The sequence below is a fragment of the Acomys minous genome, assembly GCF_964271855.1.
Source record: "Acomys minous genome assembly, chromosome: 1".
NCBI lineage: Eukaryota > Metazoa > Chordata > Mammalia > Rodentia > Muridae > Acomys > Acomys minous.
In genome coordinates this window covers 132,848,111-132,864,954 of record NC_140483.1, presented here as the reverse complement: position 1 = coordinate 132,864,954, position 16,844 = coordinate 132,848,111, and the positions used below count along the sequence as shown (strand labels likewise).

The window sequence follows — 16,844 nt, the reverse complement described above, 5'->3', positions numbered from 1 at the left end:
AGTGATTTTTTTACAGCCAGACTAAACTTTAAATGTTTGTATTTTATGCTATAACTAATAAGATTTCAAAATGTCCCACATACTGAACTTTTTAGTTTCTTCCCTGCTGTATCACCCTAAGTACTCTCACAATGATTGTAACATTAGAAACAGCAGGTCTGACAGTCTCTGCTCCACCAGGTCCTGTCCTGACCCTAGAGCTATTTCATGTTCACATTGTATTGGTGGAAGCCACTCACCACCACCTGAGACATCTGAACAGCTGGCTACTCTACCATGCCTAGTTCCCTAGAGACACAAAAGACTTCCAGGCCCTAGAACACGGGACGGTATCAGTTGTCTGGTCCAGGGTACCAACTCAGCAAGTACACACAGGTAGCTGATGGGAAGAGATGCAACAAGGAAAGAGTCCACACATCAGACACTCGAGAATCTAGGAACTGAAATATCAAAAGAGAGAGGTACACTTTAACGTGAAAGACAGGTGAGCCCAGAGACCTGCCTTCTAATTCAGGTTCTTTAGCATTCTAAAAGACTACAGCTACTTTATCCCCAGGGTCAGTCTTAAGACCAATTTAATTTAGGAATGAAGAGGAGGACACTAGCCAAAAATATGTCTAACCATTCATGCCTAAAATTATTTGAGCATGCACAAAGGAAGCCTTGATTCCGAATGAAAGAAACACAATAAAATACTAATGCCGGGGAGAATTCACTTATTCAAAGAATAAATGAGAATTGCATACAGATTAATAGAATTCTGGGGCTGGACCTTAGAGATCAATTATAACAAGACCTCCATTTTCTGACGAGGCCATTGAAATCCAGAGAAGCTGCATTATGGAGAGGATAATAATTTTCTAAATCCCAAAACACTGAAGCCAGCAGTAAGGTGAAAATTTTAAAGAAAGTTTTGGGACAAAGATAATGACTGGTAATTTTGTACATTGCGTATGTTAGTTTAATTGAACTCATAACCTTGCAAATGTCTTAGGAAAACAAAGGTTTGACAACGGTAAAATAAGATACTCAGTGTATTATTAAGGACGTTGAGAGTTTTGTGGGTCGACATTGTGGCAGTCGGTGCTCTTCAGAACAATGGGTCTGGTTCACTAGCCCTAGATAACGGTCCTAGACGAGACAAAGGGCCTCTTCTAGGATTCTCCGGGCCACATGGTGTAAGGCATAGGGGAAGATATAGTCCCCAATAGTGAAACATCCATGCAGTCCTCTGGATAGTACTCCGTGCAGCTCTCCCGGTTGCTCTTCTACCAATATCAGAAGGTTCCCTCCAGATGCTTGGTCCTGTCCAGTACTTCCTGAGGGCCAAATACACACAAAAATTCCTCCGGTCACTTTCACTGCTACTGCTCCCTGTCAAAATTGCCTTTGGACCATATGAAAGACATTAAAAAGATTCACAACGCGAAGCTCTGGTAAGTGATAAACTTATAACAAAAAATGATGAAAAGTATCTCAGACAACAACAAAGCTACAGCCACTGTGGACCCCCTACAAACAAAGAGCTTGTACTTTAAAGAACTGCTTTGGTAAAGCTTATGAAAAAGAATTCTATGACTAAAGATTAGAAATGAAGGTTTTAGAGTTCTGTCCCCAATTAACAATGGGAAGAAGCAGTTTCTTATCAACACACTCAGCAAGCAAGACTCTGTTTAGTGCTTCTTCAAATGACTGATTAAAGCATTTTTTTAAAAAAATGAATCACAATTTCTGCTTAGATTACAGAATCTTATCAGTCCACAGAGGAAGATTTTTAATTATTGCCTAAAACCCAGGGATGAAATCCTTTGGAAATGGGATTTAAAAGTGTTGACAGTGCCAAATGCTCCACCCTCCCTTCCTCACTCCCTTTCGACCAGACTAACAGTGCAGGTTCAACAGTGCCTCCTGCTCCAGAGAGAGATGCCTACAGCCTCTGACTCTCAGTCACAGCTTTAGTTTAGACCTAAATAAATTATTTTTTCTAAGACTTTTGGAAAAAATAAAAATGTACACTTAAACCATTCGTTCAAAGACTGAGCACTATTAAAAATATTTAAATTATTAAGATATTCAACCATCTGGAAAAATAATAATTGGAGAGGTGCTGAAGGGCTTTTTAAAAAATAATAAATCATCCCAAGTTTTAAAAGAAAAAGACTATGAATTGATTTTGTCATTTGCATTAATTTATGCAACAACATATAGTGTATGTTGGTACACTCTTTTCTATGTAGCACCTGACCTACGCAAAAGCTTCTACACTCACACATATTTGCCAGAAAAGAGTTCAAGATTTTGAGCTTCCCTGGGTTATAGTTTTGAAGCAAATCTTGCCTCTTGCCATCAATTTTCACATGTGTCTCTGACTGACACCAATGGGATCTTGTGTGAGCTCAGCTCACAGGGTCCCAAGACTGTTGGTCTGTTCCCTGGCAGAAACGTATTTTATGGTTTCCAATCACCAACTTTTTACTTCTTAAATCATCTACTCAGATCTTCACAATAACTCTCTTACTATATCCTCTGACATTTGAAGCTACAAATTTCCAAGCCTAGGTAAGCCCTTTTTAGTTATAATCTTAAATTATCTCCTTAATATGCAGCCACTGTGCTGCACGTTGCCTGCAAGGTCTAAACACTGTCACTAGCACTAGCTTTCAAAAAGGAAAAATTATAATGATCTTAGGAACTGTTCACTTCACACCACGACTAGAAATGAGAGCAAGTGCTTGTATCCTTCCATTTGGTTGTCAACAGAGATGAATAGGATTTGTTCTTTTCAAAAGAATTTTGACATTTTTGAGGACTTGTGCTTCAGGTAACAGAGAATGTAAATTAAAGTGGTATGAACAGTAAAGCCGTTTTACTGTGTCACATATCAAGATTTCTTAAAGCACAAGTTTCGGAATTTGTTAATTTAGCTGCTTAAAAATATCATGGCTCTGTGCTGGCTTTCCTACTGCTTTGATTTCTGCTTCTTACCACAAAATGACCCAAGCATCTTCTACTTCTTGCCTTCAATGGATAAAGGAAAGGTTCAGACTTCCTTCTACTTCATGGTGGGACCCCTGGAGTTTAGAGCCATGTGTGGTACTCCACTTCTTTGGTTATACAGTATAAATCTGAACAAAGCCAGCTTTCTCTAGAAAGGTGAATTTACAGCAGCCAGTGAGCAACAATGGCAGCTGAGACTCCTTGTCCGATTACTTTGCCTGACTTTGGTTTAGCTTCATATTCAAGGGTATTTCCTGAGAGATGTACAGGATATATGCATGTAGGAGTGGTGCCCAGGAGCCTAACATGTTTTTCTTCAAGGAAGAACCACATTTTCCAACAAGGCATCATAGGAAAGATTTCAAAATGACTAATGAAATATTTGACAAACACCTCAGTATGTTCACTTGTCATAATCCTAAAATGAGTACACATTTATTTTATTATGTATCCATTCATATAAATGTCAGTAGAATAGACTTTTAAAAATACAATAACTGAAGGGATAAAAATCGAGATAAAATATAAATAAATTATAAAAAAATATTTAAGTTTTTAATTATCCTTGATATTCTACTTTCTTTACTCTTTAATGGAAAATTTTAAGTCCTTAGGCTATAATAATGGAAGTCAAGAAGAATAGGAACAAACATAAGCTAGGATCTGGGATAGCAAAAAAAATCAGTGGAAAATGGCAGCTCAAAAATGAACCTCAAGATCAATTCAGAGCCTTATGCAGCAGCAGGTGTATGGATAATAGAGACTTGAAAACCAGGGAACTAGATATGGCCATGGATAACAGTGAAAGCATAAGTGAGACCAAGTACATAATCTCTATGCCAAGATAAGACTGAGGTTGAATCAGCATTCCTAAATGAGAGAGGAAAACATGTGATACCTATGCCACAGAAAACTTACCGATGAGTCAGCGAGTTCCAAAAATAAAGGACAGACTTATGATTGTTAAATGACAAGCATGGATAGGGCCTAGGGAGATGGACCAGTACGTAAAAGCATTTTCTATATGATCCTGATGACCAAAGATCTTATTCCCAGGACCCATGTAAATGCTATATCCAACTGCTCACATTCAGTCTTTAATCCCAGAGAGCCTACAAGCATGAGGAATACGAAGATGAGACAGCTACTGGATAGCTGTCCTGGTGGGTCTGTTATTTGAAGCAGTAAACAAAAGAGACTGTGGAAACTGTGTTTCAAACAAGGTAGAAGGTGAGAACAGACATCTGAGGTTGTCCTGACTTCCACATGTGTCATGGTATGTGCCTGCATCCATACACATGAGCACACATATATGTCACACATGCACACATGGGCACAGAGAAAGAGAGAGAGAGAGAGAAAGAAAGAGAGAGAGAGAGAGAGAGAGAGAGAGAGAGAGAGAGAGAGAGAGAGAGAGAGAGAATACCTGACCAAGCAAAAATGAAACTCAATTGTAGATTAATGAAACAGTCCAATAAACTAAAATATGCTACAAATTAAAAGGCACTACAAGATATACTCACATATGGCAAATGAATGCAATGATTTTTTTTTCAGTTGAATTATATTGTACACATTACATTGAAGTTTCACATCTGGGTATCCACAATAAAAGAATGAATGGCTGAACAATAATTTAGACTTTGTGCATGAACATGTAGGGTGACATTGTGCATACTACCCAGAAACTTGGAGAAAGGGTGAACTAAGTGTGATAAATCTACACAATTAAAGGCAATAAACTGGTAAGCACTGTCTTAAGTGAATAAACCTGCAACTGCAGCTAGAAGACTACATACAGTGTAAATCTGTGACCGAAATCTCACGGAAGTTAACAGTGGCAAAGGACAGAAGTAGGAGCAGAAATTAACTACAAAATAGCATCATAGGACGTGCAAGAGCTGATGGAATTATTATAAATCTAAATCTGTAAAAATTTTCACAAGTTTCATGTCTACTAAAGGCATCAAACTACATGCTATATTTACCATGAGTTAATTGTACAGCATATAAATTATAACTTGATAAAACTATCCCCCTCATCCTCCCATGGTAAAGATTATTCAAATTCCATATCGATTCTTCTCCCTCTCATATATCCCCCCCCCTTTCAATCCTCTTCCTTTTCCTCCTCTTTTCAATTATTTGCCCTTAGAAATTGCCTTAAAATTATAAGAATTCCTGGGAGTGAGGACTGGAAAACACAAAGACATTCTAATTAACAGCTCTGTTAGATGCTCAGCTGGGAACCAGCATCATCATCTGGCAGGCCCTTGAATAAGATAGGCTCCTGATAATTGCAGCTCAGATGAGGGATGGGTCAAGCGACACAGAAGAGACCCAAGACATTCATGCAGTGTCCTGTCTGAATTCCTGGCCCACAGAGAACATGTTGAGTTAAGCTTCAAAGTTTTGAAGTAATTCAAAACGTCAGTAGACAACTAACACTGGAAATGATAAAAAAAAAAAAAAAACCACCACATGGATTAACACAAAATAATGACTATGGCTAGTTCAAAACTTTAAGTAATAACTAGAGAGGTGAGAATACTTAATTGGTAAATAAATATTCACAATAAATACACATAATTCATGGAATCAGGAAGTGCTTACAACTGCAACATGCTAGATGACTGGGGCACTAAACATGGTAATAAAGGACATATGAAAGACTTGGTGAGACTGAGACAGATACAGGAAAATAAACTTGTTATACAAACCTCCAAAGTTAGCATCACTTCTCTGTCACAAGTAGCTTTGTCTCACCAGACAGATAACATCTATAACCTCAGTTTCCCAGATTGGTCAAGATGCTATTTGAGAGTATTAAATGAGATAGAACATATGTTAAACAGCATACAATCTGATTCAATTACTGTTCAATATGGCTGGCATTTAGTGTTTTATTTAGACACTTGGATGTAATAAGTTATTAGAAGTCCACCTTCTCATAGTGATATGAGAAATTCCAATGTCCTTTTTTTTTCCTTGTCTGATTTCTGGGATTCTAACTGGTATGATTTAAATGTGACCTGTTTCGTGCCCCTCATAGTCTTTTGCTTTGAATGCTTGGTTTCTGTCAATAGCACTCTTTGGAAAGGCTCTAGAAACCTTAATGATATTAACTTAGCGAGGAGAAAATCAAAAGCAAGACAGATCATATGGTGTATCCTATCCATGCCCCTCTCCTGTCTCCCTCTCTAATTCCTGGTCAGCCACAAAGGAGCATCATATCACATTCTCTGCCACATCACTACCAATGGCATTCTCCCCAGATGGGCTGGGACATCAGTAACAAATATTCCAAATATTTCCTCTTTTAGATTATTTTTTTCAGATTTTGTCAGAGCTACTCAAAATCCTAATTTATTAATTAAATCTTCCAAATTATTTGTAGAAAATATTAACGGTATTGAATTTTTGTTACACAATTGATAGATGAGATTTCTACTTATTATAAGTAATTCATAAACATGGTAGTGCTATTTCCAATGATTCCTCCATTTTCATAGAGTCAGTTCTGCTGTGACACTTTTAAAATGACATGATATTTGCTGTTTCATAGACTAATTAAGAATGGGAAGAGTATCTACATTACATACATAGAAGAAGAATGTTGACTACAAGTCTTCCCTTAAAGCTACTGCACGCTCATGGCCTAAGAGATGAATTAGTAAGGTCGGGGGTGGAGGGTAATAAGCATCTTCATGCAATGATGCTCTGCTGTTGATGACCAGACACTATGAATTAGCTTCATCTGAAATTGTAATTGTCTGTTGTACTTCCATGAAAGACTCAAGAGGCGAACAGAAAAGGGTGCTGACCTCATGTGAGAACGTGCATGCATTTGGAACCTTGCATTTTCACTGCTACATCAAGGACATCAGAACAGAATTGTCATCTAAGGGCATTTATAAAATAGAGGGAATCTTTCTAAGATTTAGTGCAGACTCTTATCTTTATCTTACCTGTCACTCCTGTCCCTGGAGCTCACTTCATTTCCAGATCACAAGAGGCATTTGATTAATGTGTGCTGTACCGAAATTTAAGTATCAAGTCAGAAAGTAGACGCAAAACCTTCAGAAAACTATTGTGCAGAGCCTGACACTTAAAGTTTTTCTCCTCCAAGACCCACTATCCCTGTTACTTTTTTTCCTCTCTCTTTCTATCTGGTACTTTTTCTGAAATTATGTAGCATAGAATGGTGGCACCCACTTTAATCCCAGCACTCAGGAGGCAGAGGCAGGTGGATCGCTGTGAGTTCGAAGCCAGCCTGGTCTACAAAGTGAGTCCAGGAAAGCCAGGGCTACAAAGAGAAACCTTGTCTTGGAAAAAAAAAGTACAAGAGCAAACTCCCCATAGCAAGACTGGTTTTGTTCAAATCCTTCTGCCACTTGCTAAGAATATTTTAGGCAGAGTTCATGAATTTACCAGCAAAACAGAGACTAACAATGCTTTCTGGGCTGGAATATTGTCAGGGATAAGCCCATAAACTCATGTGAAGTAATCATTCATAGACCAGCATATACAGAGCAATTGATTAATGTCTGTGGGAATGACAGACAAACCATCAGGCACAGTGCTGGGCATGCAGCCCGGGGCCAGATCTCCTCACTGGCCTGCACTCTCACAATAGGAGAGGGTGGCTGGAGAGAGCTTTCTTTCCACCAGAGCTCAGAATGTGGCCCACAGAAAATAACACCTGTGATCCTTGGAATGGCCTGCTGTGAACACAAACATGGCCATTTTATTTCATGGACAGATAGATATTTTCCTGCCAATTGGGTTTATATTGATGCCAAATGGGTCCTGAAAATTGAACAGGATCTCAATTTTCTCGGCAAATTAGGTAGTCTTGCCAACCTTACCCTAAATCATCACCAGTCAAATTCAGCAATACCTTATTGTATATTTTTTTAAGAAACTTTTTTAAATGTTTGAAATGCTGCCATCTACCGACTTGTGTTGCAAAAATATGACAATGGCAGTAATTATGACAGATCTCCAAAATGGAATTTGGATGTGGATCCTAAATGTCACCTGAAAACTCTGCACTGGTCTTCAAACCTATCCAAGTTATTTACATTTGGTATAAGCAATTGTTATCAAGAAAGAAAACAAAAATAAATCATAGCAGATGTGACTAGTACTCTATGAAATGAGTGATGTATGTATGCTCAACCCATGGCCTGAAAATAAACAATCTGCTACTTTTGTTTTTGTAAGATTTAACCTTTCACTCAGAACCAAATGGTAAGTAATGTAATGTAAATAGTTAGACTTGTGGTTGTCTTTGGCCCAGACTTACAATTTCATATGGATTTTGAAAAAAATAAATGAAGTTATTATTTCTACCCCACAAGTTTTAAAAAAAGGTTTTAAGACCATGAGAAAGGAAGAAAAATCCCATTATAAGCATATTGAAGATTTCTAGTTATTGTGAAGTGATGGCATCCAAACTGAAACATTTCCACCTTAGAGAGTGGCCCATTAACACTCAGGAAGTAAACAACTCACAAGTCTCAGGAAGTCCTTCAAACGTACAAGATTCATAAAATTATCAAAGCAGTAAACAACCCTGGAGGAAAAGACTGTACAACCACTCCAGCTTCTTGGAGCAGACCCTCTGATTTTTACAATGTCCTGCAAGTAATGTGGACAGCTCCAGGCTTGCAGCTTTTTTGAATCATCATCCATGATAAGGTAGCCATTTTAAGTAAGTCAGACACCTATGAGTTGTACATGTTCCTGTAAGTAACCCTTAAGTCATTCTCCTGTAATAAGATCATTATTTCTTCAAACTGGACTTTGGTACACTTGCTACATTGGTCTATCACTGGCTTCCTGTCTGGAGCAAATAGGTATTTGTTCACGCCTCCCCAGGAAAAGTCATATGAAACTAGTTTCCTTAGTGTATGATTAAGGTATGTGTTCTAGCCTCCATATCTCTCTTGCTGGCATGTATGTGTCTTTAGAAAATTATTAATGTATTTGGTTTTTGCTAATATTTGTATTTTTTAAATATTTTTGCTTACAAGCACCTCCCATTGCTCTAACAACTACTGACTCCAGATAAATAAAAACATCTCACCACCATTTGCCAATGCCAATGAGAAATGGACTAAAACAGTGCTGACATTCTAGATATATTTTAGGTCATTTGATTGAAAATGCCACATTTAAGACAGCATTAAAAATGTTTTACCAATGTTCAAATACACTAATAGTGTTTCTAAAAAGGTTTTAAGCACTTGAATGAGAGCCATGTACTTTATAATTGCCATTGGAAAGAATCCTGAAGAACAAAATTACCCAAAGTCCTATGGTTTGCTTTGTGTTTTGCTTGATTGTTTGTTACATTTTCAAAATTGGTTTATTGTGATTATACCCAGTTGCATCCATTTTCCTGTAAACAACATAATTTTGTTCTTTGTGGCTGAAAAGAAGTTCCTTGTGTATATCATGTTTAATTTCCTCACCTATTCCTCTATTGCTGGATACTTAGGTTGGTCCCACAACTAATTTGTTGTGCATAAAGCTGCAATAAACTGGATGTACAGGTTAAAAAAAATGTTTTACCCTAAAGCAAAGTTCTAGCTACAGTCCAAAAATTAATGGAAACTTGCGGTATGAGGGATAAGACTAATGTTCTAGTTTTATTTCTATTGTTGTATTATTATTACACCATGACTAAAGCAACTTGGAGAAGAAAGGGTTTAATTCATTTTATATTTCCACATCATAGTCAATAATGGAGAGAATCCAAGGCAGGAACTAAAGCAAAGACTATGAAAAAACGCTGACTACTGGATCACTCCCCTAGCTTTGACACATAACTGTCTCACTATTAAGCCATAAGTTTTCATTTCTATTTATCATTGGGAACTCATATTAGACTGTAAAATAAGGGGCTTGGAACTAAACAGAGAATTCTCAACAGAGGAATATCAAATGGCTGAGAAACACTTAAAGAAATGCTCAACCTCCTTAGTCATCAGGGAAATGCAAATCAAAACAACTCTGATATTCCATCTTACACCCATCAGAATGGCTAAGATCAAAAATTCAAGTGATACCACATGCTGGGGAGGATGTGTAGAGAGAGGAACACTCCTTCATTGCTGGTGGGAATGCAAACTAGTACAGCCACTTTGGAAATCTATCTGGTGCTATCTCAGAAAAATGGGAATAGGGCTTCCTCAAGACCCAGCTTTTCCACTCCTTGGAATATACTCAGAAGATGCTCCAGCACACAACAAGATAATTTGCTCAACCATGTTCATAGCAGCCTTATTCATAATAGCCAGAACATGGAAACAGCCTAAGTGTCCCTCAGTAGAAGAATGGATAAAGAAACTGTGGTACATATACACTATGGAATACTACTCAGCTATTAAAAACAAGGAATTTCCAAAATTTGTGGACAAATGGATTGAACTAGAAATGATCATAATGAGTGAGTTAACCCAAAAGCAGAAAGAGTTAAATGGTATATACTCAGTTATATCTGCGTACTAGCCCAAGGGGCATGTCCCACGAAAGTCTTCACTAACCAGGAAACTGGGACAGAGGGGAGGACATCCTATTGGGACTCTAGATGAGAGAAGCAAGGGGGAATGGCAAAGTTGAAGGATCCAGAGGATCCTAGAAACCTACAAGAAGAAAATTATGATAGGCCCAGGGGTCCTGCTCAAACTATGGCACCAGCCAAGGACAATACAGGCCGTAAACTTCAAACCCCTACCCAGATCTAGCCAATAAACAGGACATTATCCACAGTTGAGTGGAGAGTGGGGTCTGACTTTCACACATACTCTGGTGCCTCCCCTGAATGGGGAGACCTGGTGGCACTCAGAGGAAGGATAGCAGGCTACCAAGAAGAGACTTGATACCCTATGAACATATACAGAGGGAGGAAGTCCCCCTCAGTCACAGTCATAGGGAAGGGGAGTAAGGGAGAAAGGGGAGGGAGTGTGGAATGGGAGGATACAAGGGAGGGGATAACCATTGAGATGTAATATGAATAAATTAATAAAATAAAATTTTTAAAAAGACTGCAAAATAAACTAATGTACTATTGTTTTTTCCTTAGCTTTTCTTTAAAAATTCCAACACTTCAAAAACTCGAGTTCTCTTTTAAAAATCCAAAGTCTCTTAATTGTGTGTTTTTGCAAAGTCCAATTAAGTTACACACTTGCTGATTTTAAAGGGGAAGTGCCAGAGTACAGTTGCAACCAAAATCCCTTACTTATGCTGGTCTCTTGTTAATCATTGCTGATCTTCTCAGGGCCGGTTAACCAATACCTACTTCCCCAGATAAGCAAAAGTTTCATTTCAATGATGATGGTCTCTTGTTAATCACAGTTGACTCTTTAGTATCAGATTATCAGAAATCATCATTTCTTAATAAATTGCAGATTCAAAATAGTATAGAAATGGCCTCTCAAACTTCTCACTGAAGTTTCAAAGCCAAGACAATAGTGTCTGGATTTCTTTTTTTTTTTTTTTTTTTTTTTTTTTTTAGGATTCTATAACTTGTGATGGGGATGTGTGGGAACTTGTATCCTCCCATTCTTCCCTCCCTCCCAATTTCCCCTTATTCCCCTCCCCTATGACTGTTCCTGAGGGGGATTACCTCCCCCTCTATATGATCATAGGGTATCAAGTCTCTTCTTGGTAACTTGTTGTCCTTCCTCTGATTGCCACCAGGTCTCCCCGTCCAGGGGACATGGTCAAAGGTGAGGCACCAGAGTATGTGGGAAAGTCATATCCCACTCTCCACTCTTCTGTGGAGAGTGTTCTGTCCATTGTCTAGATCTGGGTAGGGGCTTAAGGTTTACCGCCTGTATTGTCCTTGGCTGGTGCCTTAGTTTGAGCGGGACCCCTGGGCCCAAATCTGCCTATCATAATGTTCTACTTGTAGGCTTTTAGGACCAGCACACAGCAAGAAAATTTGCTCAACCATGTTCATAGCAGCCTTATTCATAATAGCCAGAACATGGAAACAGCCTAAGTGTCCCTCAATAGAAGAATGGATAAAGAAACTGTGGTACATATACACTATGGAATACTATTCAGCTATTAAAAACAAGGAATTCCTGAAATTTGTGGATAAATGGATTGAGCTAGAAATGATCATAATGAGTGAGTTAACCCAGAAGCAGAAAGACTCAAATGGTATATACTCACTTATATCTGCATATTAGCCCAAGGGGCATGTCCCATGAAAGCCTTCACTTACCAGGAAACTGAGACAGAGGAGAGGACATTCTAGTGGGACTCTAGATGAGAGAATCATGGGAGAAAGGCAAAGTGTCTGGATTTCTTTAAGCGCTATCTTCTAAATTACCGCAACAGCTCATAAAGCTCTGAGTACTCAATGGCTTTTGCAACCTAAAACTGCAGAACCTCCAACCTTCCTGGAACAAAACAGCTCAAAGCATAAAAGCCATATGTCCAGGTGCATCTCAACAATGCCTACTGTCTTGTCCCAATGTGTTCTAGCCTGCAGCTCTGCTTCTGTGACAAACGCTGCCTGAAAGCACCTTGGAAGTGGAAGAGATCAGTTGCGTGGTGATTGTGTACCATCAAGGGAAGTCAGAGTAGAAATCAGGAGGAAGAGCTGATGCAGAACCCAGGAAGAGTGCAGCTTATTGGCCTGTTCTCTGTGATTTGCTCAGCTTTCCTTCTCTTACAATCCAATACCACCTGGTGAAGAGTGTTATCACCACAGTGGGCTAGGACCTCCTATATCTATCATTAATCAAAAAAATACCCTTATAGATATGCCACAGGCAAATCAGGTGGAGGTAGTTCCTTAGCTGATGTTCCCTCTTCCCTGATGACCCTTGTTTGTGTGAAATTGACAAAAACTACCCAGCACAATCAACAGGCACTTCATTGTACATGGTGCTGGGGCAATCTCACTTCTCAATTGTCCTCAAGGCACAGCAAGATCACCGCAGCCCACTGACAAACTGTATGTGTTTTCAGGTTATTGTATGTTAAAGAGAAAATGTGAATTTGAATCTCAGTGGTCATAACAATAGGTTTTAATTTAATGTGTCTAGGTGGAAATATAATACAATTATAGATTTACATTGGAAGCAGGCACCAAACCAAAATATTATGTTTGTTCCAGAAGGTTGGATTGGGCATAAGCAAAATGCAAGTAGTAAAAACTACCTTTAGATATTTCTTCACTTTCATACCAGCGTTTTGTGTTTTGTTTTTTATGTGTTCAAACCCAATCCTAATTCATTCTTTTAAAGCGGTTCTAAATCAAGTTTTTTTCCTTTCTCAACAATTCCATACTCAATTACTTATTTCAATTTATTTTATAATATCGATATGAATAGTGCGTTTGAGTGACTATCAATAGAATTGTACTTCAAATAAATAAGCAAAGCATAAAACTAAGGAATTCCTAAACCCTGTGAGATTGCAAAATTATGAGGTAGAGTAAGTTAGAACAGAAAACATTTCAGAAATGGAAGCCTAGTATCTCTCTCTCTCTCCCTCTCTCTCTCTCTCTCTCTCTCTCTCTCTCTCTCTCTCTCACACACACACACACACACACACACACACACACACTAATTGTGATTTTAATGACACTTGCAATAAGATTCCTCTTGGCAAGTTAATAAAATGTTTAGCTCATTTCTCTACAAAATAAAATGTATATATAGCATGAATCCTTTGCATTTCTCTTTGGGTTTACTGTCAATAAATTTAAATTTTGTTGAACACCTTCCTTGTTAAGGACACTAGAATATGGCCATTAAGAAAAATTATTTAAAGTATCTGTATATTATTAAAGCTAAATATGTATGGCAGATTATAAATATTGATGTAGTTAATTTGAATTATAAAGAATATGATAAATACTAGTTCGTTGGCAAAGACAACACAACAACGCTGTAGAAAGCACAGATAAATGTGAGGTGTTCAAATTAAGAGTGTTTCAGAGAGAATATTCAACTTCCTTTGAACCTGCAATCACTCATTAGTAGGGTTTGAGTTGGTAGAAGAAAGGATGTGAGTGCATTCCAGGTGAGGAAAATTCATAAATGCTGCTGTTCACAATTGTGAGTTTATAGGTGGTACTTGAAAAAATAAGCAGGCTACCAAGATGAGACTTGATAGCCTATGACCATATAGTCAGGGAGGAGGTCCTCCTCAGTCTTAGACCTAGAGGGGAATAGGGTGAAAGCAGGAGGGAGGGAGGAACGGGAGATACAAGTGATGGGATAACAATTGAGTTGTAATCTGAATAAACTAATTAAATAAAAAAAGAAAAAAGAAAAACTAAAAATAGACAATGTAAAGAGAACAAATTATTTGAATAAGCACATGGTGAGGGTAAAAAAAGTGAGGCAAGATGAACAGAGCTTATGGATGTAATAAATGCAGGTTAGCTTGACTGCTACAAAGAAACATTATATATGGTTTACCGGAAAAGCATCATAAAGAAAGTATTTTGAAAAATGTATGTGATTGTGAAGAGCTGCCTGAATTGAAAAGGGGACAAATCCTTACATTTGTTCTTTAGAACACCTAGAAAAGGAATTAGTTAAGGGTTTTTTTTTCCTTTTAAAAATTAGTATGTAAAACATTAGGTAACATCAGTGGCACTTTCAGATAAGGTCTGTTTTTAGTAGAGTCTGCTTGCTCCTTATTCTTACCCCTCACTAGTTTTAGTCCATCCTTCTGCCTGTCAAAAGTCACTTGCTTTCCACTCTCTTCTTCATCACCTCTTTGTACTCACTTGGTCTCCTTTCTAGCTTTTAAGGCTTTACTCAAATTTACATTTATTTATCTGCACATATATACATTAAAGATAGGAATCATATATGAAAGAATGTGAGGCTTTTGGCTTTTTGAGTTTGAGGTTTCTTCATTTATCATATTTTCCAGATCCATCCATTTTTATCTGAAAATGTTCTTTTCTGAATAAAAAGTTTGTAAAGGCATAATATTCATATACTCAGGTCATATTTTGCAAAGCAGAAAAGGCAATGCTCATATTAGATTAGGTGTGTATCTGTTGAAAATGTCGTGTTTTGAGGCTTTGAGAATTTTCAGTGAAGAAAGTCTCCATGAGTATGGGTGTGATCTTTTAGCAATCATCAGTCTACCACTGCCTCCATTAGGTAGGACACTGAGTCCCCAGGAGCAGGCATACAGATTTAAGGTCTGCCACCAGATTAACTTTATGAGCTCCTCTTCACTCACAGGAATAGACTAGTTCTACAAAAGCACAATTTCCATCATCACAAAATAAACTAATAATATTCCCATAGAGGGTTTCAGCCTATATTTCATCTTGGCTTCAGGCTTATTTCAACTCTGTGTGATAAATCAAAAACACATCTTTATCTTTACTTACTCCAGAAAAGACTGGTATGATTCGGACAACACAATATCCAGGGCCCCTGCACACATCCTGAAACACTTGAGTGAAAACTGGCTGTAGGGCTAAACACAATTCAAGCACATGAGATGAAACCTCTTCTTTCCTTTTTATTTGAAAAAGAAATGTTTTTGTATTCAATGCTGGGGTTGGAGGCTGAATTGAAAATGTATTTATATCAAAATTTTTAGAAGGAAATTAATTCTTTCAATATTTTCTTGCTATAGAACCTGCTTCCAGAGACAAGCTGACCTAAGAGACACTGGAGCTATGTATGATTTCCTCTGCTTATGACACCTGAAGGGTCAGAAGAACTGTGGCTACAAAGGAAGATCTAGGAGCAGTTTGCAATTGGAGATTGTAATCTCATGAAACAATGCTTCTGATTGTTTGGGTAATTTCTTAGGAAATTTTTAGACTGCTTGGACTAAATACAATCTCTTGTGTTATCTTGGGTGAAAAATCTAGGAATCCACTGAATTTTGGCTTTGTTCATGTCAAGCATCTATGTACTGTTTTGCATTACATTTATCCTTGTCTATCTACAGATATTAGGGTTTTGATTAATAGTGAGATCCTTTAATATTGTCTGGGATCTACAACACAATCCAAGTTGAGGATACACTGCACAGAAGAGAGTTAGAATTATGGAAAATGTTAAATGAATAAGCTGTTGGCTAAGTTTTATTCTTAGCAAAATTAGTTGGTATTTTTTAGGCAAGCTCTTGTGTTCTTTCTTGCTTTTACATAGAACATAGCTTAAAAAGTACCGCTGAGAGCAGTGAAGGACAATTTTCTTACAAAATGCACACTACTTATTAGAATGTGGACAATACTGTCCCAATATGTACTATTTCTTTTTCTGTTGTATTGATAAAACTGTCTGAATAAAAACAGCTTGTAGAAGAAAGTGTTTGTTCTGTTTCATACTTCTAGGTTGTAGTTCATCTTGGAAGGAGTTAGAGCAGGAACTCAAGGTAGGAACCAGAAGACAAGATGGCTTGCTATTGCATTAAGATAAAGAATCTCGCCTACAGCTAAGGAAGTACAGTGGGGATTGTGGAGGATGCTGCTTTCTAGCTGGCCTGCCCATTGGTTTCTGTCTAGCTAGCTTCCTCAGCACAGGACAACAATCCCAGGGTAGGGTGCCACACACGGTAGTCTAGACCTCTTACCTCAATTAACAATAAAGGCAATACCTCACAGACAGGCCCACACAGCTACTTGATGAAGATAAATGCTCAGTTATAGTCTTGTCATGCATCACACCTACATTTAATACTGCAATTTTAGGATAAATACTTTGGACCTACATTTAAGATGCAAATGTATGGTAGATACTCAACAGTTATTTATGTTCTACTCTACCCTCTACTGTATTCTTATTTAAATTGTTTAAAAAGAAAATTCCATTTTTATCCTTCCATCTTTTGTG

The 16,844-nt window shown here is 37.8% G+C and overlaps 1 protein-coding gene across 1 annotated transcript in view; it reads left to right on the top strand.

Annotated features, from left to right (window-relative positions):
• Positions 1–16,244, top strand: part of FUT9 (fucosyltransferase 9) — a 400,579-nt gene extending 384,335 nt beyond the window's left edge. The window contains exon 4 of the mRNA XM_084792990.1: positions 15,637–16,244. Coding sequence (XP_084649116.1) covers positions 15,637–15,665 — 29 coding nt within the window. The 3' untranslated portion in view covers positions 15,666–16,244. The remainder of the gene's footprint in view (positions 1–15,636) is intronic.
• The last annotated feature ends 600 nt before the right edge of the window (positions 16,245–16,844 follow it).